This window comes from Oncorhynchus nerka, linkage group LG20 (assembly GCF_034236695.1).
Source record: "Oncorhynchus nerka isolate Pitt River linkage group LG20, Oner_Uvic_2.0, whole genome shotgun sequence".
Taxonomy (NCBI): domain Eukaryota; kingdom Metazoa; phylum Chordata; class Actinopteri; order Salmoniformes; family Salmonidae; genus Oncorhynchus; species Oncorhynchus nerka.
Genome location: NC_088415.1, coordinates 64,641,539 through 64,669,198, shown reverse-complemented (window position 1 = coordinate 64,669,198; position 27,660 = coordinate 64,641,539). Strand labels below are relative to the sequence as shown.

The 27,660-nt window shown below is 40.3% G+C and overlaps 1 protein-coding gene across 1 annotated transcript in view; it reads right to left on the bottom strand.

Annotated features, from left to right (window-relative positions):
• Positions 1-23,609, bottom strand: part of LOC115102960 (suppression of tumorigenicity 18 protein-like) — a 50,906-nt gene extending 27,297 nt beyond the window's left edge. Inside the window, exon 1 of the mRNA XM_065005682.1 lies at positions 23,456-23,609. Within this exon, the coding sequence (XP_064861754.1) occupies positions 23,456-23,609 (154 nt within the window). The remainder of the gene's footprint in view (positions 1-23,455) is intronic.
• Positions 23,610-27,660: the final 4,051 nt, after the last annotated feature.

The window sequence follows — 27,660 nt, the reverse complement described above, 5'->3', positions numbered from 1 at the left end:
AGCAATAAGGCATGAGGGGTGTAGTATATGGCCAATTTACCATGACTAAGGGCTGTTCTTATGCACGACGCAACACAGAGTGCCTGGATACAGCCCTTAGTAGTGGTATAATGGCCATATATCACAACCCCCCGAGGTGCCTCATTGCTATTATAAACTGGTTAATAAAGTAATTAGAGCAGAAAATATAAATGTTTTGTCATACGCGTGGTATACAGTCCGATATACCACGGATGTCAGCCAATCAGCATTCAGGGCTCAAACCACCCAGTTTATAATGGATAATGAATTACCGATAATGATCATGCTATTCCAAGCCTCACTGCTAGCTAAAGGTTTCTGGTCATGATAGACATACATGGTGAGTAACGTGCAGTCAGTCTGAGCTGGTGGGGAGCAGGAAACATGATAAAACCTCACATTGTGGAATGAAGGAACAAGATGCAAATTGATTGCTTGACAGAGATTGAGCGCAGTCTAATTAATACAAAACATCCAAGAGGGAAAACAAGGATGAACACAATGAGTACATTAAGCCTCTTCACTTCACAGATCTTATTACCAGAATTATTTATTTCTGTTAGCTTTGAAAAAAAGAAAAGAAAAGGAAAAACAGAAAACATCATCTTAATTAAGGCACTCAGAGCATTTCCCCTCTGGAAAACAAAAGGGGTGGGGGACTCTGGGAGACATTAGCATAAGAAAAAAGAGACTCACTACTATTTGAGGCAGGCCGATGGGTTTGTCGTCTTCTGAGTCATATTCCTGCCCCTCCCAACAAAAATAGACAAATAACGTCTTGCTCTCGGAGGACTATTTGCCCATGTGTGGGGCAGATTTCTCTGGGGATACTGAGTTGCCTAATGCCTGATGCTCAGGGTTTCTATGTGATTCTCTATGTGCTAATCTGGCTGCTTTGCTTGCTGTCCTTGGGCCCAGCCCAATCCCCATCCTAACCCCATCTGCCACCTTTCCCACCACAGAGGAGAGGAGAGAATGGGACTGACTGACTGGGACTGGGAGAGGAGAGGGCTTCTCAGTCCAAGCAGTCATGAATAACCATGGCCTCATCCACTGTTTGGAGAGGAGTTGAATGGGGACCGCTTATCCATTGGATATGTTACTTAGGATCCAACTGTGGTTTCCCCCTGCTCTAATCAAAGGGAGGTGAATAATATAACATAAATGCAATCAAGCCTATATTGTTCATAATTATTGTTCACCATAGCTGTACATACTACAAGTGGGGAATATACACATGATTACAGATATGAGGTTATTTGCTTGAATTCAACTTCAAAAGGTTAGCCATTGACAAGGCAATGCAGTTTTTCCACATATTGTTGATATTGAAGGAACCACCCCTGTTGCCACTTATGCTACTATCTACAATGACTCCTACTACTTACTACGACTAGGATTACTACCATTGAGGTTGATTACTAAGACACTAACGGTACACCTGTACGTCGCCATCTACACAAGTGGTGTTGTTACTATTTTTGACCCATCCCAACAACTGCTGTTCTGCTACTGATCCAACTAATAGGGATATTCATGAGTACAATAATCATCATCATTGACCTTGAGTCATTGAAATGTCCCCTTGTTCCCAGTTTATCCCTGCACTTGGGACACCCTCGTGTAATTAACATAGGCGCTATTGTGATAAAGTCCAACTAAGTCAATGACACTGGCAGCAAATAATTTAAAAACCAATACAACCTTACTGTCGTGCAAGTAGTATTTCAAAGACCACGACAATTAATTACATTGTTTACATTTTCTTCAGATTGGGGCAGAGGCAAGATGATAGCCAGGCAAATGAGATTACACCAAATAAGATGTTTGAAATGTCAGCTCCCTAACACTTCACCCAACCAACTGTTATGATTAGATTACACTTTTAACATAATTACTGTCTAAAGCTGTGTGTGGAGACAATGCATAAATAACGAACGAGAGCTCTATCTGAACCGATACCTATCCTTCCCCCTCGCTGAGCCTTTTCTCTTAACCTTTCTTCAGCAGTATCATTTTGAATTATGGGGATGGGTAGATGCTCTGCACAAGGTCACTGTCTGTTCAGTTCCCCCCCCCCCCACCCCCCACCTCCTGTTTTTGTTTCCTCTTCCAGAGGCAGACTATACGAACGAAGGGTTAAAACGGGAATGGATTTAATTATGGAATGAATGGAATTATAATGCGCCTGCAGCAAGTTTTCCTCCTTATTTATTAAAGCAGCTGATGGGCCAGGTTTGATGAGCCACTTCTGGCATAATTGAGTCATCACACAAAGAGGGTTCATCGCATTCAGAGTGGTTTTATCAGCAGCAAACAGACCTGATTACTGGCAATTACACTCTGATCTATGGGAAGGAGAGAAAAAAAAGGCGAAATGTGCGGTGTAACTTCTGTGATTATAGTTTATCCCAGGGAAAAAAAATGTCAGATTCATTTTACATGCTAAGTGTTTTCTTTTTCTGCATAATAAAGAGCAAACGGCAAGAGATATCACAATTTACTTTAATATTTCCTTGTAATGAACGTCTACGTGTGTATGGCAAACGGATCATAATTGTACATGTAACATGGGTTTCTGTTATCCTCCACTGTGCTTTGAATCAGCAATATGTAAAAGTGTTGGTTTTTTTTAACAAAAAAAAAAAGGTACTCTTTACAATAATGGTGGTCGCTTGTGTGCAGAGAGTGATATAAACCTTGTCAGTGGAGAGCCAAATTGAAACGTTATATGATGGTAAGGAACACAGAACTCCTTTCACCACCTTTCATTGACATGCAAATGAATTCATAGTGAGTTAATCAAGCCCTGCTCAGAGACTATTTTGATAAACAAGTTTTTGAAAAAAGGATTTTCTATTTGCAGTGCTGTGACCAGGCAGCCATCAGATGCCCTCTGCCTAAAAAGCTAGCAGCTGGACATTAGAATAATAGCTAAGAGACGTTTTAGGAGGAGGAGGGTGAAAGAGAGGAAGGGGGGTCTCTGATTTTCCTATTCATATCAAAGCCGGCCTTTAGAATGATAGGGACATTCTCTTTCCGATTTCATACAGATGCATTTTATAAACTCTTGAGAAAAATCGGTAATGTTTCTATAAAATGCGGCATCTCATATTCGTTCCATATTAACAAACGGGTTCCGAGACGTTTAATTATTGGTGACTTTCTTAGGATTCAGAACCAATAAAGATATGATTGATCTAAAAACAAATGACCTCGTGAGAAACAGCTCTGTGACAACACCTGCAATTTTACTGAGAATTGTCTTCAGGACTATAGAAGTTCGAAGTAACATACACAGCAGTGGTCTTTGTAACGCTCCCAACTCATCCCATCAAAAAATCCTCACAGTATACCTCTTCCATTGAAAGAGTGTATATTCAACACCATGACAAGATGACAGAAGAGTGTAAAAAGTAGAAATGTCAAAACAGTAGAGAAAACTGTGGACAGTGACAGCAAGTAGGATAAAGCTACACCGGGTACATGTAAGGTACAAATGAAGGATATTAATTTCAGTTTGCTCTATCAGGAAAATAATCCTGCAGCAACAGGAAATGTGAAGTATTATGTATATTATAATAAATGGACATTTTTGTAGGGGTTGATAGATTTTTTTCATTAGCGCAAATCAACTCTGAAACATCAGAGATAGAAATTGCAAACTTTAGGAGCCTTTTTAAAACTCAAATACACAACAAGTTAGCATTTTCTGCTGTGGAGGACAATTCTCAGCAGTAAAAGAGCAATCACATGCAGATCCTACATCTTTATGGAAGAAGCCATACCTGACTTGCCTAATTCCCCACTATTTCAGTATTGATAATGTAATATACATTCAATCGCCAAATTGTAGAACACCAACCCATTCACATAAATAAAGTAAAAGGGAGACAGAATATCTTCTGATCAGTGGACTTTCACTTTGTACACATCAATGTCCTCATTGATGGGCGCTTCCAGACTTCTAAAAGACACTGAGACAAAATCTTGAAGACAACTGTGATTTCAGAAATAACAGTCTCCCATGCAGCCATCTTGGCCGCTAAGCAACGTGTTTGTGTCTAATGCCAAATTAGTACTTTTATACAAAATTGGCTTCTTTCTTATCACTTCCCCAAGACTGAGAAGCTTCAATAAAGAGAGTGAGGCTCCCCAGAATTTTTAACAGACAATTAGGAGCCTGGCTGGCCAGCCACTATTGCTTCAATGATTTGTTATGATGCCATAACTACAGGGGAAACTCGTTATTGGAGCCAGCTAGCAAGACACCCCATAAAAGAGTCAGACGGTGACACCTGCGCTGAGGTGATTTATAAATCTTGTAATCACTTTCCAAAGTCATCCCAAAGCCTTCCCTTCTCAATTGAGCTAATCTGGACCAGGACCACACAGCCATCGTGGCACAAAGTCCAGATTGGTTCTTCTTTTTTCGCCATCAGAGAGACAATTTAAGGTGTTTTTTTTTTACTACATTTGGGGCACCTTTGTAGTTATATTATTCTATGAAATATGGCTTTTTAGATGATTTGCAATTATCAAATATCAACCTCAATCAGAACAGAAATTTGGAAAATTCAAAAACAGCAGATTGCTTTGTTTTGTGGAATGGTTGGCTACCATGCTAGCTATAACTACCAAGATAAATAATACTCCAAATTAAATGTAGCCTACATTACAGGATTGTACCCATTTACGTTTCTTTTCCAAGGCACAATCCATTAACACAGATGTTATATTAGTTTGCTTTTTTTTTTTTTTTTAATCATCAGTGAAGATAGATTTTTCAAAACACTAACACTGACTAATTCATTGACAGGTGTTTTGGGGGAAAGAAGTTCCAGCCCGGGTGTCTGTCATCACTACAAAGTAATCCTGGCCATTGTTCCTGCCCAAGAAGACCCTTTTCACGCAGGAGGGTTGCCTGAATGCTACCAGGTGGTCGGCAATTTGGAGAAACGTAGTAACCGTTCAAGCTAATCCCCTTGCCACAAAAGGCAGGTCTCCCATGTCTAGAGGCCTTAGGGTTTAAGGGAAAAGTTTACATAGTACACACACACACAGAGACACACACACACACACATGCACCCTATACACACATGCATCCACACCATACACAAATACACACACTGTACACAGCGTTTGTGTGTCTGAAAGGAGCCAGGCAGTGCTGTAGCCTGATTCCTAATCAGATTGCGCTGAAGTGAACAGCTCGCATGGCAGCTGTAGTTTTCCCAGGGTTAATTACCTTTCACTGCTCTCTCTAAATGAGTCAGCTGTTCCTGTCATTAAACAACTCCACTCTATCTCTGCTCCTCTGTCCTGCCCGGTCCTGTCCTCCACACATACACAATCACACACACATACACTCAAAACACACAAACACGCAGACACATATGTATACGCGAATAGACACACACACACAACAACAACGCAAACTCTATCCATGTCTTCTCATCCTGCACTGCCACTCACATCCAACAATGTTCTGGATATGGAGCCCAAAAAAGACTTCACTTTACTAATGAAGAGGTGGAGTCAACAGAGGCCATTATCCTTTACTTTCAGCTCCAAACAGGTATTTATGTTCATGCAGATGGGATGCTGGATTGAGATGCTGAATTGGGATGCTGAATACTAACCCCTCACCCTGTCAAAGGGGGATAATACCAATCTGTCAAGGTCTCATGTTATCTGGCTCCAACACTTATTACTAAGTGAGTAGATACATTTAGAAAGTAAATGCTCCCAATAAACACAGACACAACCCACATACACATGCGCAGTTTGTGTGTGTTCAGCTCTACTCTCTGATAGAGCTGTGCTGTCATCAATTCTGAAAAATCTCCCAGCTCACTGAGCTCCATGGCTCAGGATGTTGGGGGAGTTTTAAGTGATTTTTGCCACTGTGTGATCCCCTGGCCACCTGGATTACAAACTCTAGTCCTTTAACTCATGCCAGTATAATTCCGTGTTAACTCGGATTTACCTCTGGCATATGAATTCTCAGTCTGCATAAGCTTTGTTTGGAATGAGTAGTACATTAAAAGTATTGTATGCCTTATGGAGATGCCTTATTGTAAAAGTCTTATTTTGCTAAAAAAAAAGCATTAATTCTTATAAAAGCAATTTAGTTATTCTAATGGGGGAAATTAAAACAATAGTTTCCATTGACCATTTTACAAATATTGTTCAAATCCAGGAATTACTACAATACCTTCATCCAGTTAAATGCCTGTAACTATGGCAATGTACACATTCGGTGTGTGGTGCAGTCAACGTATACAAGTTGGTCATGTGTACTGTTAGCCAGGCTGTTTTTGCAGTTTATCATGCTTAATATCATGGTTATCGAAGCGATTGTGATATAAAAGATATGTCTGGAGCAGCCCTAGAGGATCAGAATGAAATATTATCCAACATCTATACAATCTCCTCAAACACACACACACACACACACACTTCTGGGATAGAAGAGTTAAGCCCTGACTATAGTATTTTGTACTTAAAAGGTTAGCAGGGCTGTTTTAGAGTTTTAACCAAGCTTGCCAGATCAGCAGATGGTCCATGATTATGATTATATGCATCAATAAAATGAATAATCTTTAACAAATGTAAATTTGACTTAACTCCAGGGTTTAATAAAAAAAGATGGACTTTAACCCACTTTGCAGTCTGCCGGCCACGCATGATATTTTGATACACTTAAATGATGTAGGATACATAATATACTGACATATATGTAAACCAACCTAAAACTGTAGAGAATACTACTTCTACTGTCCTGTGAGCATAGGACAAAGTCTAAGCCAGAAATAAGTTTAAGTCAGAAAAAAAAACTTTATGGACGTGAACTGAATACATAGACAGATATTTAGTAACTTTGTAATATTAAGAAATAGCCAAAAAGATTGCACTGAAATACACTACCATGTCCCCTTTAAAACAACCCATACAAGTTTTATTTTCAGCACTTGGACAGCGCTCTAAAAGAATGAAAGCACACTTGAGTTGGACCAGAGGAGTCACGATGAAAACACCATGATGTAATGGAGGGGGTTCCTAGCAAGCAAGGAGAGGAAACGGTCTCAACTTAATGTGGTTGCTGGGTTTCGTCCTCTATCACATTAGCCAATATGTCTGGAAGTGAAAGTCTCCTTAGAAGCTACGCTAACCTTTCATGAATCTACTAATCTGTTGAGAGCATTATTTACTCTGAAACTGAAAGCTCTGCATTCACAAAACAGACACAGATATACTCACTCACTCACTCACACGTAGATACACAGACACACAGACACGAACATTTCCGACAGGACAGAATTGTTCGCCTGACTTACCATGCCCCTTTTAGCCTTTGTTTTGCCTTTCATAGTAACATCAAGGAGGTGATGGTGTTGAAGGAAATCGGGGGTGGGGTGGGTGGGTGGGTAGCCAGGCTAGTCCAGTGTGACACTGCCGCGTGTGTGTGTGTGTGTGTGTGTGCGGGGACACTGTGATATTCAACGGAGCAGCTAAGCTTTTTTGTAGCCTTTGTGTCATTCACTTAACAACCAATCTCATTAGCTGGCAGGCTACAATGGGCTGAATTATTTTCTGTGTAAATACACCACATGGTGACCCTCAAGGTAAGACCTCTGAAGGTCTTTTTAATCACATAAAAGATGGAATCCCCCCCAAAAATCAATAACCAAAAGAATGAACAGATTGCCCCTAAAAAAAAGAATTGAATAAAACATTGCGTGGAAGATATTCAGTTTTAGGAGTGAGGTAGACCATTTCTGGTTTAAACGATCATAGCATGACATGGTTTTATGTATTTAGACACATATGATTATAATTGTGTGTTGATGAAGTTCAGCATATTTAAGTTTGCACTGTATGTATCTATGTATAGATCTGTGTATGTATCTATAGATTTATGTAGCTATCTATATACATGATCTATGTATGTGTCCATGATTGTAATGTATCTATGTACAGTATCTTTGTATCTGTGCTTTATTTTTTATTTTATTTTTTATTTATTTTTATACATTGCACTTTATATAATGACTGTATAAGAAGCTGTTACAACATTACATTTTGATTCAAATTTAAATTGAGTCCAAAACTTTTAATTCTTAAGTAGCTTACAAATCATTGACATTTAAAAAAAAAAAAAATATGAAGTGAAACCATAAGACAATAAATTGTCAAACAGACAAAAAGGCTGGACATTTTTGATAATGTTCTACACATTTTGCTTTTCTTTGAGCGATTTCACAGATGCTGTGTTTCTCGAGCAGCAGACCTATAATTCCTTGTAAAAATGAATTATTGTAAGTACTTGCAGTCATGACAGCTGTCTATAAGCATCAGGGACATGTCTATTGGCCAACTTGACCCTTGTTAGAAAACAAAACAAAACACAAAAAGAGAATAGTGCCTGGGACTGCCGTGCAGGGTCACTGGAGATTTTCCAGACAAACACAGAACAGGGGAGAGGAGGGGGTAAGAATAAAAAGGACAGGCTCAGAATCTCATTTTAACAGACCGCACACAATCTGGGCTCCCACAGAACTATCTCTGCCTGACCGCTTTCTATTTATCCCTTATCAGTGTTTACCAACCGCTAGTTTTCTTTCATTCACACTGTGAGGCAGTTCTCTTACTATCAGTCAACAGCTGACACCGTGGAACAGCCTCAAAGGCAAGAGGAAGGGATCAAAACTAAACCAAAGCTGTTTAAACAATACAACAGAGGAAATAAATTCATAAATCCTAATTCTTCCCAACCCACAAGGGTACAAGCAGATCCTTTATAGTTAGGCCAACAAACAAAACCGCAGCCAATGAGGTAACATTACAATCAAGGTAATGTTAAAATATATTTTGAATAAAAAAGAGCGGAAACAAATCCCATGTAATTTTAATTAGGGACATTGCTTATAGCTCCAACATGTCAAGCATACAAAACCACTCACTATTCTCTTTTAAAAATAATACTACATGTTCACTTTTCAGTTAATTTATTTATAGATAGATCATATATGAATATATCAATTGATCCGAGTTAGGTTTTACAACATTTATAATATATCAAAGTTTTATACAGTATTTCAATATTTCGTATTTATCTCTAAATACTTATCTCATAGTCCGCATCAGGAAATATCTAACAACTGCTACTTCACAGCCAGGAATAAATGTATAGTCTATCCCTCTCAGATCCACAAGAGCATTTTAAACATATATATCCTTAAGTACATTGATCTTCAGAGGATTACTACTTTATCATTATACAGAATCCATTATATATACTTAAACCATTGTGGGTTTTTATATTCATTTGATATAGCCAAAGCACAAATATGGGTTACTAAACATCATATTGGCTGAAACCCTATACATATAGATCTATAAGAAGACCTACATGACAATAAAACTGAGTCAGTGCCTTCAAAAAGTATTCATACCCATTTACTTTTTCCACATTTTGTTGTGTTACAACCTGAATTTAAAAGGGATTCATTTGAGATTTTGTGGCACTGACCTACACACAATACCCCATAATGTCAAAATGGAATTATGTTTTTAGACATTTTCAACAGTTAATAAAAATCTGAAAGCTGAAATGTCATGAGTCAATAAGTATTCAACCCCTTTCTTATGGAAAACCTAAATAAGTTCAGGAGGAAAATGTTCTAAACAAGTTAATAAGTTGTATGGACTGTGTTCTCTGTGTGCCATGATAGTGTTTAACATGATTTATGAATGACTACCTCATCTCTGTACCCCACACATACAATGATCTGTTAGGTCCTTCAGTCAAGCAGTGAATTTCAAACACAGATTCAACCACAAAGACCAAGGAGGCTTTCCAGTGCCTCGCAAAGGGCACCTACAGTATTGGTAGATGGGTAAAAAATAAAAAGCAGACATTGAATATCCCTATGAGCATGTTGAAGTTATTCATACAACTTTGGATGGTGCATCAAAACACCCAGTCACTACAAAGATACAGGCGCCCTTCCTAACTCAGTTACCGGAGAGGAGGGAAACCGCTCAGAGATTACACCATGAAGCCAATGGTGACTTTAAAACAGTTACAGAGTTGAATGGCTGTGATAGGAGAAAACTGAGGATGGATTGACAACATTGCAGTTCCTCCACAATACTAACCTAAATGATAGAGTGAAAAGAACGAAACCTGTACAGAATAAAAAATGATCCAAAACATGCATCCTGTTTGCAATTAGGCACTAAAGTAAAACTGGAAAAAATGTGGCAAAGATGTGAACTTTATGTCCTGAATACTAAGCGTTATGTTTGGAGCAAATCCAACACATCACCTCACTGAGTACCACTCTTTATATGTTCAAGCATGGTGGTGACTGCATCATGTTAGGAGTATGCTTGTCATCTGCAAGGACTAGGGAGTTTTTTTTGGGATAAAATAAACGGAATAGCAGAATCCTAAAGGAAAACCTGGTTAAGTCTGCTTTCCAACAGATATTGGGAGACTAATTCACCTTTCAGCAGGACAATAACCTAAAAGGCCAAATATACACTGGAGTTGCTTACTAAGATGACATTGAATGTTGCAGTGTGGCCTGGTAACAGTTTTGACTTAAATCGGCTTTAAAATCTATGGCAAGACTTGAAAATGGCTGTCTAGCAATGATCAACAACCAACTCGATAGAGCTTGAATAATTTAAAAATAATAATGTGCAAATATTGTACAATCCAGGTGTGCAAAGCACTTAGAGACTTAGCCAGAAAGATTCACAGCTGTAATCGCTGCCAAAGGTGATTCTAACATGTATTGACTCAGGCGTGTGAATACTTATGTAAATGAGATATTTCTGTATTTCATTTTCAATACATTTGCAAAAAATGTCTAAAAACAGGTTTTCACTTTTTCATTATGGTGTATTGTGTGTAGATGGGTGTGAAAAATCATCTATTTAATCCATTTTGAATTCATGCTGTAACATAACAAAATGTGGAATAAGTCGAGGGGTATGAATACTTTCTGAAGGCATGAAAAATACAATTTTGGTGTGAATATCAGTTTGGCCCAAAACCAATCACATGCAGCAAAAAGGTTAATTCAGCATTGTTATAACAAATACATACTGCTGTTGTACATTTGGGATTTCAAATTCATTCCCAATCATACACGAACATAAACAGTTTTTGTGGAATTCTGTTCAAAAGTGAAGTAATTAATTACATTTATCCTTTCACCAGCTGCTCAACAGCAGATGGAACATTTCTGGAACCTTGCTGAATTAAATCCACATAATTCATTTTCATGGATTAACTAAGTGAAGTTTGAGTGTGGTGGAAAAACAGGTAACAAAATACACGTTGGATGGACACTGAACGCTGAACGCTGCAATTATTTTCTACTGTAACTATTTTCTGCCTGCAGTGTTTCACAATGCTCAACAGTTACTTTCCCTATATTCGACTTGCTCTTCAATCTCATTTTTGAAAGGTAAAGTGTGCTCTTATCTTGAATAACTATTTGAATCCATTTGTTGAGTTATGGAGAGATTTGTCAAGAGCAAAGTGACAAAGTTAACAAGTCACAGGAGGGCACTTGATATCCCATAGAACAATCAATCTATTGGTCATAGAACTCAACTTCGAAAGCTTTTCACAAAGAAGAGTTTGTCATTTCACCTCCCCCCTCTAGACAACAAAGTCGTTACTCTCTAGGTACCATGGACAGCTCCTGTTGTCATACAGGAGTGCAGGCAGATCTAACTTAACCCTATTATGTAGCAACTGACTTGCTTGGAGCAGGAAGGGAGCTTCATACAGTACAGCAAGAGTGTAGAGGGGAGATGACTGTTTACACTACAATACCATATCATCTGGAATCTTCGTGTTGTTGTAGCTGTGGTATTACAAGAGCATGTCAAGAGTGACGATATGATCATGGTCTCAGTGGTTTGTCTCAGTTATTACATGTCTCTAACTTGTTTTGTTGGACATCCCGAACTTGAAAATAATTATTATGTATGACATGGCGTAATGGTCTGAATACCTCGTTGCCCTTTTAAAATATCACAGGTCAAAATGGGATTCGGGGATTTGGGAGTTGATAAATAGATCATTTTGTTGTTTGTTTTTTATTTAGTATGGTTTTTCAATCACAGGACACAAAATGTCATATTTGAGAGGTCTGTTCTAAACTGTTCCAACAGGAACATGCTGTTTAAATGACAAGCTGGAATGTTTTATTTATTCTGCATGCTTACTTATGCTTAACAAAACATCGTACGGTGCAAATAGAAAACTACACAAACAAATATATACATTTTTACATCTTAAAAAAGAAGCTAACGCGAATTTACCGACTACTTTAAGGATTTTAATCCAATTAAAGTCTTCTAACCCGCACAACACGTTGCGCCTGTATGTTAATTTAATCATGTGTACTAAGCAAAGGCCTGGAAAAAAATCCTGAGCTACACTAGTTGTGTGTTTCTCAAGACACAACTCACTTATCAACCCACCACTTGTCTTGATAAAATCCCTACCTACAGTATGTTATGAAAAATGCATTAATCTTCTTCCAAATGATCCCTTAAAATATTCTCAGAGCTTTGCCCTTCCAAGGCACAGTCCTAAGTCTATTGATAGTTACCAGTCAATGATCAACTTTGCAACATCCATCCTTCCCACTAAATCAACAGTTTCCTGGAGACCTTGGATTACTGTGTCTCTCCAGAGTTTGTTCAAGTGTAAGATATGGACCATGTATGCCACCGCAAAGTCTCAATGAACACTTATCCCCGACTATAATACAACATTCAGAATACAACAGGATTCCAACAAACATTCATTCAACTTTTGTCTTAGGTTACCGTCGTATAAAGTCCTACTGTACATAAACTGAGTCGAAAGCCCCAAAAAATAAAAAAAATGTAAGAAACGGTTTCAACAACAAACTCCCATGTTACCGGAAAGCTAAGTCAAAGTTGAAGTGCATTACGGCTCGATAGTCGTGTGTACAGCTGTCACTGCGAAAGCCGTCCAGCACAACCTGACAATGCTTTGTCTCTACACACAATACTAACATGCGTTCTTCTAAGACCGTAGCTTATACTCTAGCTAAATTAAACACACAGCATTCGTGTAGACAGCGTCTAATGTTATCTGGATGATTAAAAAAATAGGTCATACTTCTTAAAAACCAGTTTGAGCCATATAATCTCCTCTCTAACAGTCGGAGGAGACCTGAGCAAAAGCTGTTTTCCACTAGGTTTTCTAAGAACACAGAACCATCCTGTGTTTGGCAGAAAAATACTTTCCTGAAGTGCACAATTTATAATATTTGTGAATTCATATCGTAAAACTAGTCATAGCAATCAGTAGTCATCTGTCAAATAGCTTTAAGCATGTGCATTAACTGTAAAACAGTCATAGACGGTATATAGCCCTAACCGCTTTTGATGAAGTCATATGACAGCGTCAAACATCAAGAGGGTAAAAAACGCTCGTCTTTTCACATGCACTCACAGTCTACGATTGATGTCAACGACAAAAACAACTGACCACCAACACCAGCATAAACACTACATTGTTGTTAACGGAAATCATTTGACACAAACCTACTTCTATGATCCAGAAAGTTTGATTTCCCCCCAGTCGCTTGATGGCCGAGCTGGTGCTGTGTCTTTGAAAGGTAGTCCCCAGGAATATGACATACTGTGCCTTTGACAGCCTGGAGATAAGCACCTGCGTTCGGGTCCCTTTTTACGTCACACCTCCCCATTCACAGCCCTTCAATATGATGCACATTTGCACATCAACAGCAGACATCCCCCTCCTCATTCTACTCCCACATCCGCAAAACACACAAACAGGCGCACAAGGAGGCAGATGCATGCGTTAGCCCTCCACACACACGGTACACTACACACAATTACACACTACACACATACGCACACACACTGATTTATCTTCATATTTTTTTCCCCCTCCTTTTTAATTTCCACCCCTTATATTAATGCTTCTAAAACTTTCACTTGCTTTGTCATAGGACTGAGTGGGGCATATGCTCACCCAAGCTTCCCATATATCACTCATCATGCAAATGAGCGGGAATGTCACTCCTCAGCAGCAGATGGCCAGGGATGATAACAATGGCTCAACAGACGAGTTTCAATGTCTGCGACTTTATCGCTACGGCAACAACAACCAAAGTATGTCATGAAAGCCTTGTCTGTTAATTTGATTTCCCCCCCCCCGTCTGTATCTTAGTACCTGTCTGTCTTTTTTTTCTTCTCCTATTTGAATGAATGAATACCCCTTTTGTCCTAGACCTTTTCTGTTACCGGAGAGGACTAGCTATCAGTAAAAGGCAGGGACCTGGAAGTGATGTTTGGTGACTAAGGAAGGAAGGCTAGCTGCTGCATAGCAGATATTTAAGTAATTCGGTGTAATTCCTCCCTGTAGGCCATGTCAGCCTCCTGAGTTAGCTCATGCATTAGACAGGCCTGGATAGAGAGAGAGAGAGAGAGAGAGAGAAGGGGGAATAAAGAGAGAGAACAAACGCAGTTCCTACAAAAGCCCCCCAGCCCCAGCGCCAGTGATGTCACCCGCATCCTGCTGACTCCTGTTAATACAAGCCCCCGTAGCAGAGAGTAAACAGTGGAAGCGTTTAGCAAACAGGGCCAGATTACAATGACAAAAGGAAGCCACACTTCTGGGTGGAGCCTGGGGCAGGAGGGGAGGGGCAGGAAGAAGGGCGGGGGGGGGGGTAGTATGGGGGTACGGGGCCGTAGCTTAGCCTTTCAAATAAGTGATACCCGTAAGGGGCCTCTTAGAGATGCAAGCATCCCCTTCCCCAGCTGACAACAGGGGCCACCCAAACACGCTTATCTCTAGGTTGTGCCGCTCCAGTCTCTGGGGAGAGACGTGTGAACACCATGTGTAATAATAATGAATTTTCTGTGCTTTTTTGTCATCTGCGAATTTTGGTTATGCAAGGCTGGGGACTTGAGGATGGCTGGGGTATATCATTACTTAAGGTTTGGCAGTTGATCATCAACTTGTTTAATACCTCATTTGAAAGTCTAATTTTGTAACTGTATTTCAAGAGCCATTGGTACATGCTGAAAAGAGGGACTGCCAGAGTACAGTCTTGTTCCTCTTGATCTTTCTTTTGCATCACTCCTGTGAGATGGTGGTTTAAAAAAATATGAAAGCATAGAGCCATCACTTTAAAAATCATTTCAACCAATAAAAACATGTTCCTTTCTTTCTTTAACCCTGATGCAGACAATCACAGTGAAAGAACATCATAAGCATTTGTCCAAGAAAGTACTGATTACTTCATGTCCTGAACTACTGTAAGACTGTTGTAATGTGAGAACAACACATCGACCACATAAAACCCTAAAAAGGATCAACTTGTCAACAACAATCCTGACAAAATGAAAAACATTACAGAGGACAGTGTAGTAAGACTGGCAGTTCGGTTTTTCACAAATTCAGTGGAAGTATAACGCAAACACGCAAAAAATATGCTTTGTCCCTGATTAATCTGCAAAAAGGTTTATCCCAAAGCCTACAACATGACCCGTTAACCAGCCTATAGTGTTTTCAAAACTATTTCATCAACAGGAAATATGCACAAAACTGGGGGGGCGAGTTAGTGGAGAAATGAAAAGAGGAGTGGGTTGGAGGAAATGACATGTCAGACAAGGGTTCACATTTCAAAAGTCCTGTTCGTGTTTATAGAAAGGGTTTGATTGCATTCAGAAAAGTATTACAATTGGTCACGTCTGGGTCTAAAAGCTTTTTTGCATTCTGCTGCAAATTATGTTCGCAAAGAAGTGAAATGTCAAAGCACCCTATTGTTTTTGAGCACCATACAGGCGTTGTGTAAAACCTACAAATACACTATATATACAAAAGTATGTGGACACCTCTTCAAATGAGTGGATTTGGCTATTTCAGCCACACCAGTTGCTGACAGGTGTATAAAATCGAGCAAACTGCCATGCAATCTCCATAGACAAACACTGGCAGTAGAATGGCCTTACTGAAGAGCTCAGTGACTTTCGATGTGACACCGTCTTAGGATGCCACCTTTCCAACAAGTCAGTTTGGCAAATTTCTGCCCCGCTTACCTGCGAAGTGGTAGGTCACACAAGCTCACAGAACGGCGACGCCGAGTGCTGGAGCGCGTAGCGTGTAAAAATCGTCTGTCCTTGGTTACAACAGTCACTACCGAGTTCCAAACTGCCTCTGGAAGCAACGTCATTACAAGAACTGTTCGCCAGAAGCTTCATGAAATGGGTTTCCATGGCTTGAGCAGCCACACACTAGCCTAAGATCACCATGCGCAAGGTCAAGCCTCGGCTGGAGTGGTGTAAAGCTCGCTGCCATTGGACTCTGGAGCAGTGGAAACTCGTTCTCTGGAGGGATGAATCACGCTTCACCATCTGGCAGTCCAACGGACGAATCTGGGTTTGGCAGATACCAGAAGAACGCTACCTGCCCGAGGGCAGTTATAGCAGCAAAGGGTGGACCAACTCCATATTAATGCCCATGATTTTGGAATGACGAGCAGTTGTCCCCATACTTTTGGTCATGTATTGTATAATGTTTTCCATTACTTATTTTTTTCATGGTAAGAACCATAAATTGCCTTTATGAGGTCAACCAACCATATCACTTTTTATCTCACTTCAAATACAGTCAACTACATGGCAAAACAGAGCTTTAGTTTTCACTCAATACAACGAAGTAGGCATTAATATTCTCCGGTCATTAACAAGATATGTTAACATCATTATATTCTAAAATAAAGTGAGGTTAATTTAAGATAAAATGCTTCATAATTGTCCTCAAATAAGATGAATAGTCAATCACCACCTCCTGGTTTATAGTGTGAACCCTGTAAACTCATCCGTCTGCCATTGTGCAACCACTTGATGCCTTGTTCATCACAGAAAGAGTCACATAAAAAGACTGGTACATTAAATAAATCAAAACATAAGTGCATGTTGTTGACATAGCTCCAGGATGTGTAACTATCTTTATGTTGATGTCAACAGGCAGGGAAGGTTTCTTTGAAAATAAACGACATTTTCCACGGGCATCATTATCTTCACTACATGTCACTACATCGCAGTTAAAGAAACGATTAGTACTACCCGACAGCCCCCTTGGGGAGAACTCGTGTGCAACTGTGGGCGACCTCACGCTATATTTTAAAGACGCACACCCAATGCTTAATCGAAGCCTCGTTATATTGTGTCGAAGTTACTGCAGTACTGCAAAAGCCACATAGCATAACTGAGTGATCTGCCTTCGATGGTGGAAAAAGTCTGATTGCAGACTTTTCAAGTCTTTCTTTAAGTTGGTGTACCATGGCCTGTAGAAGCTCTGTAACAAGGGCTGTGGGCTAACTGACCATAAAATGGACCGATTCCTCATCAGACTAAGATAGTGAGAGTTAGAGTCTCAATCTCGTGGTCCTGATATTGAGACCACTAAGGGACCACATTGGTCTGGGTGTCAGTGACCAAAATGTCTGGATCTGTGACTCGGCACCCAATGTTCTGCTGTGGGTCTGGACTAATGGTTCTGGACAAGATCGTTTTAGTAGTATCTAAGTTCATGGTTAAGATATATCACCCAATACCTTCTCTTGCCAGAGTTATGTGGCCAAGAAGGAATGATTAAACACACAAGTACCAGGATGCCTTGCTTCCCTAATGTGTGAGGAATAATATTACTTTTCTTGCTGGCTTTTTACAATGGTCTTGGTCTGGATCGCATTTCAACATTTTAAATGGTCTTTGAGCTTGTCATAGTTTTAAAACACTGGGTATTGTTCTGGGTCTGAGTATAAAAAGGTTGGGTCTTGTTCTGGGTCTGAGTATAAAGAGGTTGGGCCTTGTTCTGGGTCTGAGTATAAAGAGGTTGGGCCTTGTTCTGGGTCTGAGTATAAAGAGGTTGGGGCTTGTTCTGGGTCTGAGTATAGAGGTTGGGTCTTGTTCTGGGTCTGAGTATAAAGAGGTTGGGTCTTGTTCTGGGTCTGAATATAAAGAGGTTGGGCCTTGTTCTGGGCCTGAGTATAAAGAGGTTGGGTCTTGTTCTGGGCCTGAGTATAAAGAGGGGCCTTGGTCTGAGTCTCAACGGGTCTTCAACAGATCTTAACTCCATGTCTGATAAGCAGACAAACAGACCCGCCTACAAAAGGCCAGGGGAGCAGTGGTTCCCCTGGGATGGCCGGGCAAAAGGATGACCACAAACAATGGCAACGGGTGTGTCTAATGGCTTCTGTAACGATGACGCTGATGAGCGGTAGACTGTCTTGATATGAGTAATAATAAGTAGCATCCGGCAATGCATAGCTCACAAATTCACCTCCATTTTATAACCTGGGATCTTTAGCAGAATCTCTGCAGACATAGTTGGATTGCTTGTACTTGTGCTCGAAGGTCAGTATTATCAATGCCAAAATCATAAGTCTTAATTAATTAAACACAAGACTCTGGCACAATGTTTCACCTTGATAATTGCTGTTGACAAATCAACACTGACCCTTATTAGTAGTGCAAGGGGTCTGTGTTAATAACAGCCATTTACAGCAGTTTGTAAGACAGCCACAGCTTTTCATGATGCCTACACAGAGAGATACACTTGAAAATACAAAAATACTCCCATTAATGTGGTTCACAATGTTTTGATTGCGCCCAATACAGGAAGCTTGCTGACGTGAATCAGAATGCAAATGCCCTTTTGAGCAAAACAAAGAAATTGATTATCAAGTAAGTTTCTTCAGCACAAGTAGCTTGCTTTGAGTGATTAATGGACTCGGCCATTGATTTCCTTTTGTTTAGATCTTTGTTAACTTTCTAGAGGCACAATTATAATTTGTTTCCAACAATAAACCCAATCTAGCTGGAGCAAATTAAATCTTCCAACAGGCTCTTCCCAGTTATTTTACATATTTTCAACGGGATAGTTATTATCACAAGGCACTTTTCAGTTTTTATTAATTAAATTCTTGATTACATTTTGATTTCTACAACATATTAGATGTGAGCCTTGTGAGATTGGGAAGGGTTGTTGTTTATAGAATGATGGAATACTTGACATGTAAGGTTCCCCCATTGTGCCAATGGTTAAATCTTCATACGCTCAGTACAAAAAACTATATCACATGGTAGAACATTTCTGATGAGTTATCTACCTAGCACATATTTCAGATTGCTGTGAATGAGAGAAAGATTTCTGTATATTTGTTCAAGGGACAGCCATTGTCTAGTTTTTCTAAATAACATCACAAAGGGTATTTGATACCTTCCGAGTTCTCTCAGTACAATGTACTATCAATATTTGCAAGTCAAATGCTACTGTTCAGAGTACTTCATCAAAGGGCTTTCGCCTTATTCTTTCAGATTTAGCACTTTGAAAACTTCCACAGATCCAGACATTTATACTTCCTGATTTCTCGCATCATCTCTCCAAGATAGTGATAATACGATTTCTGTGTTTTTCGCTGTTGAGAAACAAACTGGATTATGAACAGATCACTACATAAACAGCTTTCTAAAAGGAGGCAGCTATTTTAAAAGAGGCTGAAGAAATGCAAAGAGGGATTTAAATTTTAATTTGAATTTATTCCAGCAAGTGAAAGGTTCTTTTGAGAGGGGATTTCAGCAAAGATGATGGTATTTAAAAGTGATAAACAAGCATCTAAACCTCCAGTGAAAAACAGTCATTTTGCTTCTTTCTAGTGTAGGGGAGGAATTGAGCTTTCTATGGTTACACCCCCCAAGAAATGAAAAATAAGTAATAGTAGTAATTAAAATGTAAATTAGTAGGATACGTGGAGATATTTCAACTGATTTGTAATTGAGTGATTAAAGAAAGGTCTTGATACATCTTTGTATTCTAGTCTCTGTAGAGTACTAGGTGTACAGTACATGTGTGGGCCATGTGTACTTTGTACAAGATACTGCATTCTTTGGTTTATTTCAGTGTCATACAGTATAATATGTGTATACATGGTGACAAACTACTGTGCGTCCATAGGAAGGCCTTGGAGAAGGACATCAACAAGACGTGTGGGCTTGCAAAAAAGGGCAACGGCATTAATAATAACTAATAAGTGTTATTCAGTAGGTGTATACTTTGATTGAGATTGATGGAGTGTGTGTTACTATGGGAGATTGCTTCCATGGATGGTTGCCCAAGGGCAAGGGTATCTCACTCTCAGCAGGTCTCTATGACCCGGTCGTTTAAAACGGCGTGTTTTGGAGACGGTCGCTTTACAATCAATTCATGTCCAATGGCAAACTACAGAAGAGACATAATCTTTTCATACACTGTATATTATATAGTGATACTTGTCTTATGGCTGAACTGCATGTTGGCTCTGTAACATCCCCGTCTACATTTTGAGCTGACCACTAAACTCATGCAGAGGAAAACCTATGCCACACAAGGAAGACAAAGAGTTACATCATTTTGTTGTACAGTTAATCCGATCATGGGCAGTGTTTGTGCATTTGCTATCTTCGGAAAATGCCAGCAAAGGCGCTAAGTAAACCCATTTTACAAGACTCCCTCACAAGGATGCAGTGCCAGTATTGGGATACAATTTCACAGAGCAACTGTGGCTCAGTCACATAACCTAAGCAGGCTTAGGAAAATAGAGCACCACCAAGTGTTGCACTTTCTCCCTTTCCCTCTTTATGATGTATGTTTATCGGCAGACATATGGCTGATTTCAGGTTAACATTTCAACAAGGAATAGAGAGCGAAATCTAAACTGATTACTGCTGAATGAAGTAGCAGCACAATCCCTTAGAGGTTAGGGTACTTCCTGTAGGCTGTGTAGATACGGCTCTGTGAGTTAGTGGGAATGGGAGACACTGCTAGTGTGCACCTGGCATTCTGCATTATAGCCTGGCAACAACCCTCCTTTATAATTACACTGAACACACAGTAATTCAGGGTTGGGGCTGGAATAGGAAAACTGTATGTCCCCTGAGACTGCCTGTTGTAGTGGTCGGTTATGCAGAAAAGATGCTAGAGGTGCAAGTGACAATGCTGCCTTTGATGCTATTTACGGAGTTTACACTAGAAGGGATGAATATTTTTGTAGTACAGTGGAGCCATATTGCCCTTTTCAGGAACTGAACTTGGAAAAGACCGATATGCACAGATACGTAAACGATTGAACTACATTAAACAAAAATATAAACGAAACATGTAGTGTTGGTCCAATGTTTCATGAATCGAAAATAAAAGATCCCAGAAATTTTCCATATACACAAAAAGCTTATTTCTCTCAAATTGTATGCATATATTTGTTTACATCCTTGTTAGTGAGCATTTCTCTTTGCCTAGATGATCCAAGAAGCTGATTAAACAACATGACCATTACACAGGTGCACCTTGTGCTGGGGACAATAAAAGGTCAATCTAAAATGTGCAGTTTTGTCACACAACATAATGCCACAGATGTCTCAAGTTTTCAAGGAGCGGCAATTGGCATGCTGACTGCAGGAATGTCCACCAGAGCTGTTGCCAGATAACTGAATGTTCATTTCACTACCATTAGACGCCTTCAATGTCGTTTTAGAGAATTTGGCAGTATGTCCAACCCGGGCTCACAACAGCAGACCACATTTAACCACGCCAGCCCAGGACCTCCACATCCGGCTTCTTCACATGCGGGATTGTCTGTGCCAGGCAGATGGCCTCGTGTGGGCAAGCAGTTTGCTGATGTCAACGTGTGCCCCATGATGGCGGTGGGGTTATGGTATGGGCAGGCATAAGCTACGAACAACGAACACAATTGCATTTTACCGATGACAATTTGAATGCACATGCGTAACGAGATCCTGAGGCCCATTGTCGTGCCATTGTTCCGCCGCCATCACCTCATGTTTCAGCATGATAATGCACAGCTCCATGCCGCAAGGATCTGTACACAATTCCTGGAAGCTGAAAATGTCCCGGTTCTTCCATGGCCTGCATAATCACCAGACATGTCACCCATTGAGTATGTTTGGGATGCTCTGGATCGACATGTACGACAGCGTGTTCCAGTTCCAGCCAATATCCAACAACTTTGCACAGCCATTGAAGAGGAGTGGGGCAACATTCCACAGGCCACAATCAACAGTCTGATCAACTCTATATGAAGGAGACTGCATGAGGCAAATCGTGGACACAGCAGATACTGACTGGTTTCTGATCCACACCCCTACCTTTTATAAGGTACTGCATCTCTGACCAACAGATGCATATCTGTATTCCCAGTCATGTGAAATCCATAGATTAGGGCCTAATGAATTTATTTCAATGAACTGATTTCCTTTCATGAACTGTAACTCTGTTAAATCTTTGAAATTGTTGCATGTTGAGTTTATATTTTTGTTCAGCGTATGATGATAGCTTATGATACATTTTAAAGGTAGCTATTTACTGTAAGGTTGGTGTTATGAGAGGGTAACAAAAAGGATAATTGATCAATTGGACAGAATTACGGGTCCATTAGCCAAGATGGGCTAAATGACCTGTTTGTATCATCCACATACTCCACAGTTTTTCCTCTGTCCTCATATTGGTGCATGTGTACAGAACGTGGAGCGTATCTGCCCTTTCCGGATATTTGATGCAAACTGCGTATGCTGATAAGACAAACACGTGTTAATGTAAGTGTGGAAGTAAATAGGGGTACATCAAATAGGAGTGGAAAGTCAGACCTTACTTTGAGAGAGTACCACTAAAAGGCCTGTTAATCTCCACGTCACACTGGATCGTCGTTCTTTCACCACCTGCAGCAGTTTAATACCGCATACTAATTCATGTTCAATGCATATCATAAATGATCACGTTGAATGCATGCAAGGTATCAAAATGCTTCTGTTGGTATTGAAAGGAAAGAATTGAATGTAGAAAAGTTTCTGCCGCATAGAGAGAGAGAGAGAAGTCAGATTGGAGCTACATTAGCATGTGAAAAGAATAAACAGGAGCATTCTCAGTTACACACTCCACCTGGCTGCTCACCAATGTCCTTGTCAGAAGTCCACCCACCGCACTGGCTTACACTGAAAGACCTCCTAGGGACTGCGGTGACCATTCACTGGGTTCTCTCTCAGTCCCATGCACCTGTGACTGTTTTTGTGTTTGCTATTTTTTGCTTTGTCTTTTTCCTGGCAGCGTGGTATCATTGGAGACACACTTTCGCTCAAAAGGAATTCTCCTGCCCAACAATGTGGCTTGTTTGTTCACTGGCTGGATAGAGCAGGCTAGCTAGAGAGTGTCAAATTGAAAACAATGCTGCTCGTAATAATTCAAATGGCCACAAGAAAAATAAGCTGAGAGAAATAGTCATATGACTATTTGAAATAAGGAAATGAGGTACTTTTCCTCCATAGGTTGTTGGTTCCTTGCCTTTTCGCGGGGACTCACAGGTGCAGCTGCAAAGGTTCTCCTCCTTGCCTTCTTCAGGCGGCTCATCCGGCTTCTCCATGGTCCTGGACCTTTGAGAGCTGCTTTTCCATTTTCCAAAGGACTTTGCCACAATCGCTTTGTCCGCTCCTTTCATTGTTTCCTGTAAAAACACATTTACAGCATGACTTCCCAGGTTTATCCCGCTTGTGAGCCATCTGCCCTCTTTTCTGGCTCTCAATAAACCTGTGCTCATCTTTCCCAAAGCCCAAAGTAAGAGAGAATTAGGGCATTGTGTGCATAAGCATTCTCTTTCCAGAAAATGTGCTGATTGCCCTGACGTATTTTTATTTCAGAGCGCTTGGACATGGTTTCTTTGCTTGACATTTTGCCTCCATGTGTGTTGAGAGTAGAGCAGCATTGCCCGAATAAAACTGCTAAACAAAACAATACTTCGAAAAGTAAATAGTAGACATGCAAACACTGCAAAACACATTTTCTCCTTTAATCCAACTTAAAGGAAATAAAAATAGCACATTATGCCCTAATTGAGTGCTGTACAGTCCACAAATACTATTAGAAGGGCGATCAGGATTAGCGGTGGAACATACCTAGTTATCTATCCCTGGCTGCCAAGACTGCTAGCAGTGGGCAACTAAATTTCAAAAGCTGGCAAATCCAGTTGTCTCCTAAATACAGAAAGTACTTAAATCCAGAGCTAACACAAGAAAAAGACGGATAAAGGGTGCTCTGCATATCACGGCAAAAGCTTGTGCACTTTTCAGAATCACTGGCTAGGTTAAACAAATATGCTAAGTAGAGATCAAACCAATCCTTTGATCTGCAGCCTAGTTTCCAGAGGAATGGTTTGGCTGTTGTTGTAAATAACTTGTAGAAATCTGTACCATTTGCCTTCAGGTAATATAAAAAGTGCCAGGGATTCATAGTCAAATACCTTGTGGTTAGAAAATAGATCAGATTTAAAAAATAAAATAATTTTTAAAAAGCATATAAATATTTGAGCTACATAGCCTATACTCACTGTACTATCATTTATTATATTCTGAGGTTTTATGATGATTGTAGGCTACTGTACAGTACTGTAGTCTATATATTTGAGAAGTAGCTGACTATTGAATTACAATCTAGCCTGTTCTATTTTGTATTTTGGGGGAGGTAAAAAATGTCTCTTACCTCCAGCATCCCAGTCACGTCAAACACAGTGTGAAACTTGGTGTCCAAACTTCATACAAAAGAGGCTTGAAGAATTAGAATGCAGATAGCTATGCAACTTGCTGACTAACTTTACCCCTCTGTTCTGATCCAGCACACAAAGAAAAACGCTGTCCATTCAAAGCAGACAGCATAACTCTTTTCAGAGATGGGGGACCGTGAACAAACGAGGCCATGTCCTGAGCTGTGGCCAGCCACCAGCCCCTCTCCCTCCCGTCAGCAGAGCAGAGCCCGGTGAGGGCCACTGGGCCTGGGACCAGCTGACACCACACCACCACACTCAACAGGCCAACAGTGCAACTTTTGTTGCAAACTATCTTCTGGAGAGAAAAAAAATCTCCCCTCCCAACTTGAACAGACAGTGAGCTTTTCTGTTTAGCAGCTGGCTTTGACGCTTCACCTCTACAACTCCTTGTTTTTCTTTTGGGGGACACAGCCATGTTTGTACTGTAGTCTCTCTATTGAGCTGTGGCAGTTGGGGAATAACAAACAAAAATAGGATGAATTATATCAGCACATTGATTTCCATAGCTACCTCTAGTTGTGTTCAGAAGCATTCCCGTTCTGAAATTGCACGTAGTTAGTTTTGCAAGGTTGTAATGTCACAAAAACATTTAAGGCTCTAAATTCAGAATTGATATATTTTCACTTCTTATAGTTTAGCCTCACAAATCATGGACAGGTGGACCACACACATTTGTCAAACACATATTTATTGTAAGTTGATTCATGTCTTGCTTAAGTTTTTGACTTTATACAATTCATACATTACTTTTGATGTCACTCCCCTGCTTAAGTAAGCTCTAGTGTAATTATTTTTTCCAGAACTCTTTTCATCAGGAGTGTGACACTAGAATCAAGGCTTGAGGCAAACAGAATCAACAACCTCCGCATTGTCAAGACAGTTGCTTTATGAGAAGGTGCTTTGTAATGTGTTAACCGTGGAAGGTGCTAAAGGTAGACTCAGCAATAGGGTGTAGATGCTGAAAGTAAACGGCATATTGGGTCAAATTCCGCAAACAACTAAGAGCGTTGAAGCTCCAGCCTCAACTTCTCCCCCGTTTTGGTGCCCTGGCTACCATGCTGTGAGCAGCGTGAAGCGAACCCATGCACATGCACAAATACTGTGTGTGTCTGTGAGAGCGAAGTCTAGCATCTCGCTCATCTCAATACTGTCTCTGCGGTGCTGCTCGTGTCAACTTCATTTAGCTGAGTCTACCTTTAAACCCACAGTTAGTCCAGAGTTAGCCAGTGTTATGTAAATGCAAGCTGAAAGGTACCAGTGACGTGGCCTTGGCCCCAAGTCAGAGCAGATCCACTGAGGCCATTGCCCACTGAGACACTGAAGCCATGCCGTGGAGCTGGGAAACACAAGCCACAGTGTGTTTCAACCTCATAAGCCTTTTTGGTAAATCTCTGGTGGAAATTCGCCATAATAGTCTCCACCTACTACTGTGACTGGTTGGAGGGAACTTCCTCTGACCTTTGATACCTCCGTCATAGAACACTCTGCAATCCTTATAGTTTACTGGAACTTTGGAGACTACTTAGTATTTTTTTTAAACCTGCCACTTTGGGCTGGATGTGTCAAATGTGTCGTTCATAAATACCTATTCTATGAGCAGAATTACTGTTTTACCTCAATTAGACACAAAATCAGTAGTTTGAAAGCCACAGTTTCTCTGGAAGCTGTCCTGCAGCATTTTCCCTACATGTATCCCACGTGGGCCACAGCCTCTTAGCAATTCGAATTCTAATCAATGAGCTTCAGTCCCTCGCCATTTTGAGTGACAGCTAGCAAGATGCACACACAGAAGAGCGAGAGAGAGCAATGGCATGGTGCATACACAGTTATAGCATTTTGCACATCTGAATCTCTTTAAGGAATTAAGAGGTCATTATAAGTGCATGTGAAGGGGTTTCAGCCATTGGAAAGGCACTTTTGCTACTTGTTAGGCAGTGTTTGAGGAAAAGGTCTAGTACTTATATTGACATCAGGTGTATAGTCTACAATAAATCGTCTGTAGACGTCTTACCATAGATGACTGGTGGGCTACATCGTGATTCTAAATCCCCAGAATGGATTGACAACCTCCAGCTTCAGACTCTTGCTGTCATTATCTCAAACCTGGAACTGAATCACGTCCCTCTGTATTCACTTGTGAGATGGCAGTGGATGTTGTGAAGTGAGTGGTGGTGAGAGATATGCATTATAGGAGGAAATTGTGAAGCCACATCTAGATTCCGGGTGTGATACAGTACATGTGGGAATGACTAACTCATTGCATCAGGCTGTTAGCTTTTGAAAAAAGAATAACATCTACGTGTTCTACTTTATCTTGTCAATCAGATGCCTGGAGAAGGAGAGGTGATTCAACTTGAATCAATCATTAATCAATATTGTACATGTTCATTAATTCATGGTAATCAATGCCCCTTTAAGATATCATGACGAGGACAATATTAAAATGATCCAACTGCTTAATTACTGTCATAATAAGCTATAATGGGTAATGTGTTTTATGGGCATGGAGAAGCTGATCACTCATGTTATTGTGGGAATCAATGGGATACTTCTACAGCTTTAGATGTGATGTGACATAGTGCCACTGATTAACCTGCCTACTTTGTCGAGAACGTAGAGTGCACATTTTCAGTAATTTCATACAAAAGCATTCTAAACCATTTGGCAAATCTCAAATCTCCCTCCTGGATGAAAACGCAAACGAGGAGAGAGGAGGGAAAGAAACATCTCTCTGACGACGAGAACAGAAACAGCAAGAAGTTCTAACAAGGAAAAGCCTGCCAGGTGGCGATTGGCTGCACCAGCAGAACGCACAATCTGTCTGGCTTCTCCTTCCAAACCATTGACAGCTGCCGTCACCAGCCTCGTACACTCACACTCAGTATCTCCTCAGCCTCTCTACCCATCCCTCTTTAGTGTTTCCTGCTAACCCCAGAGACAGGGTCACCTG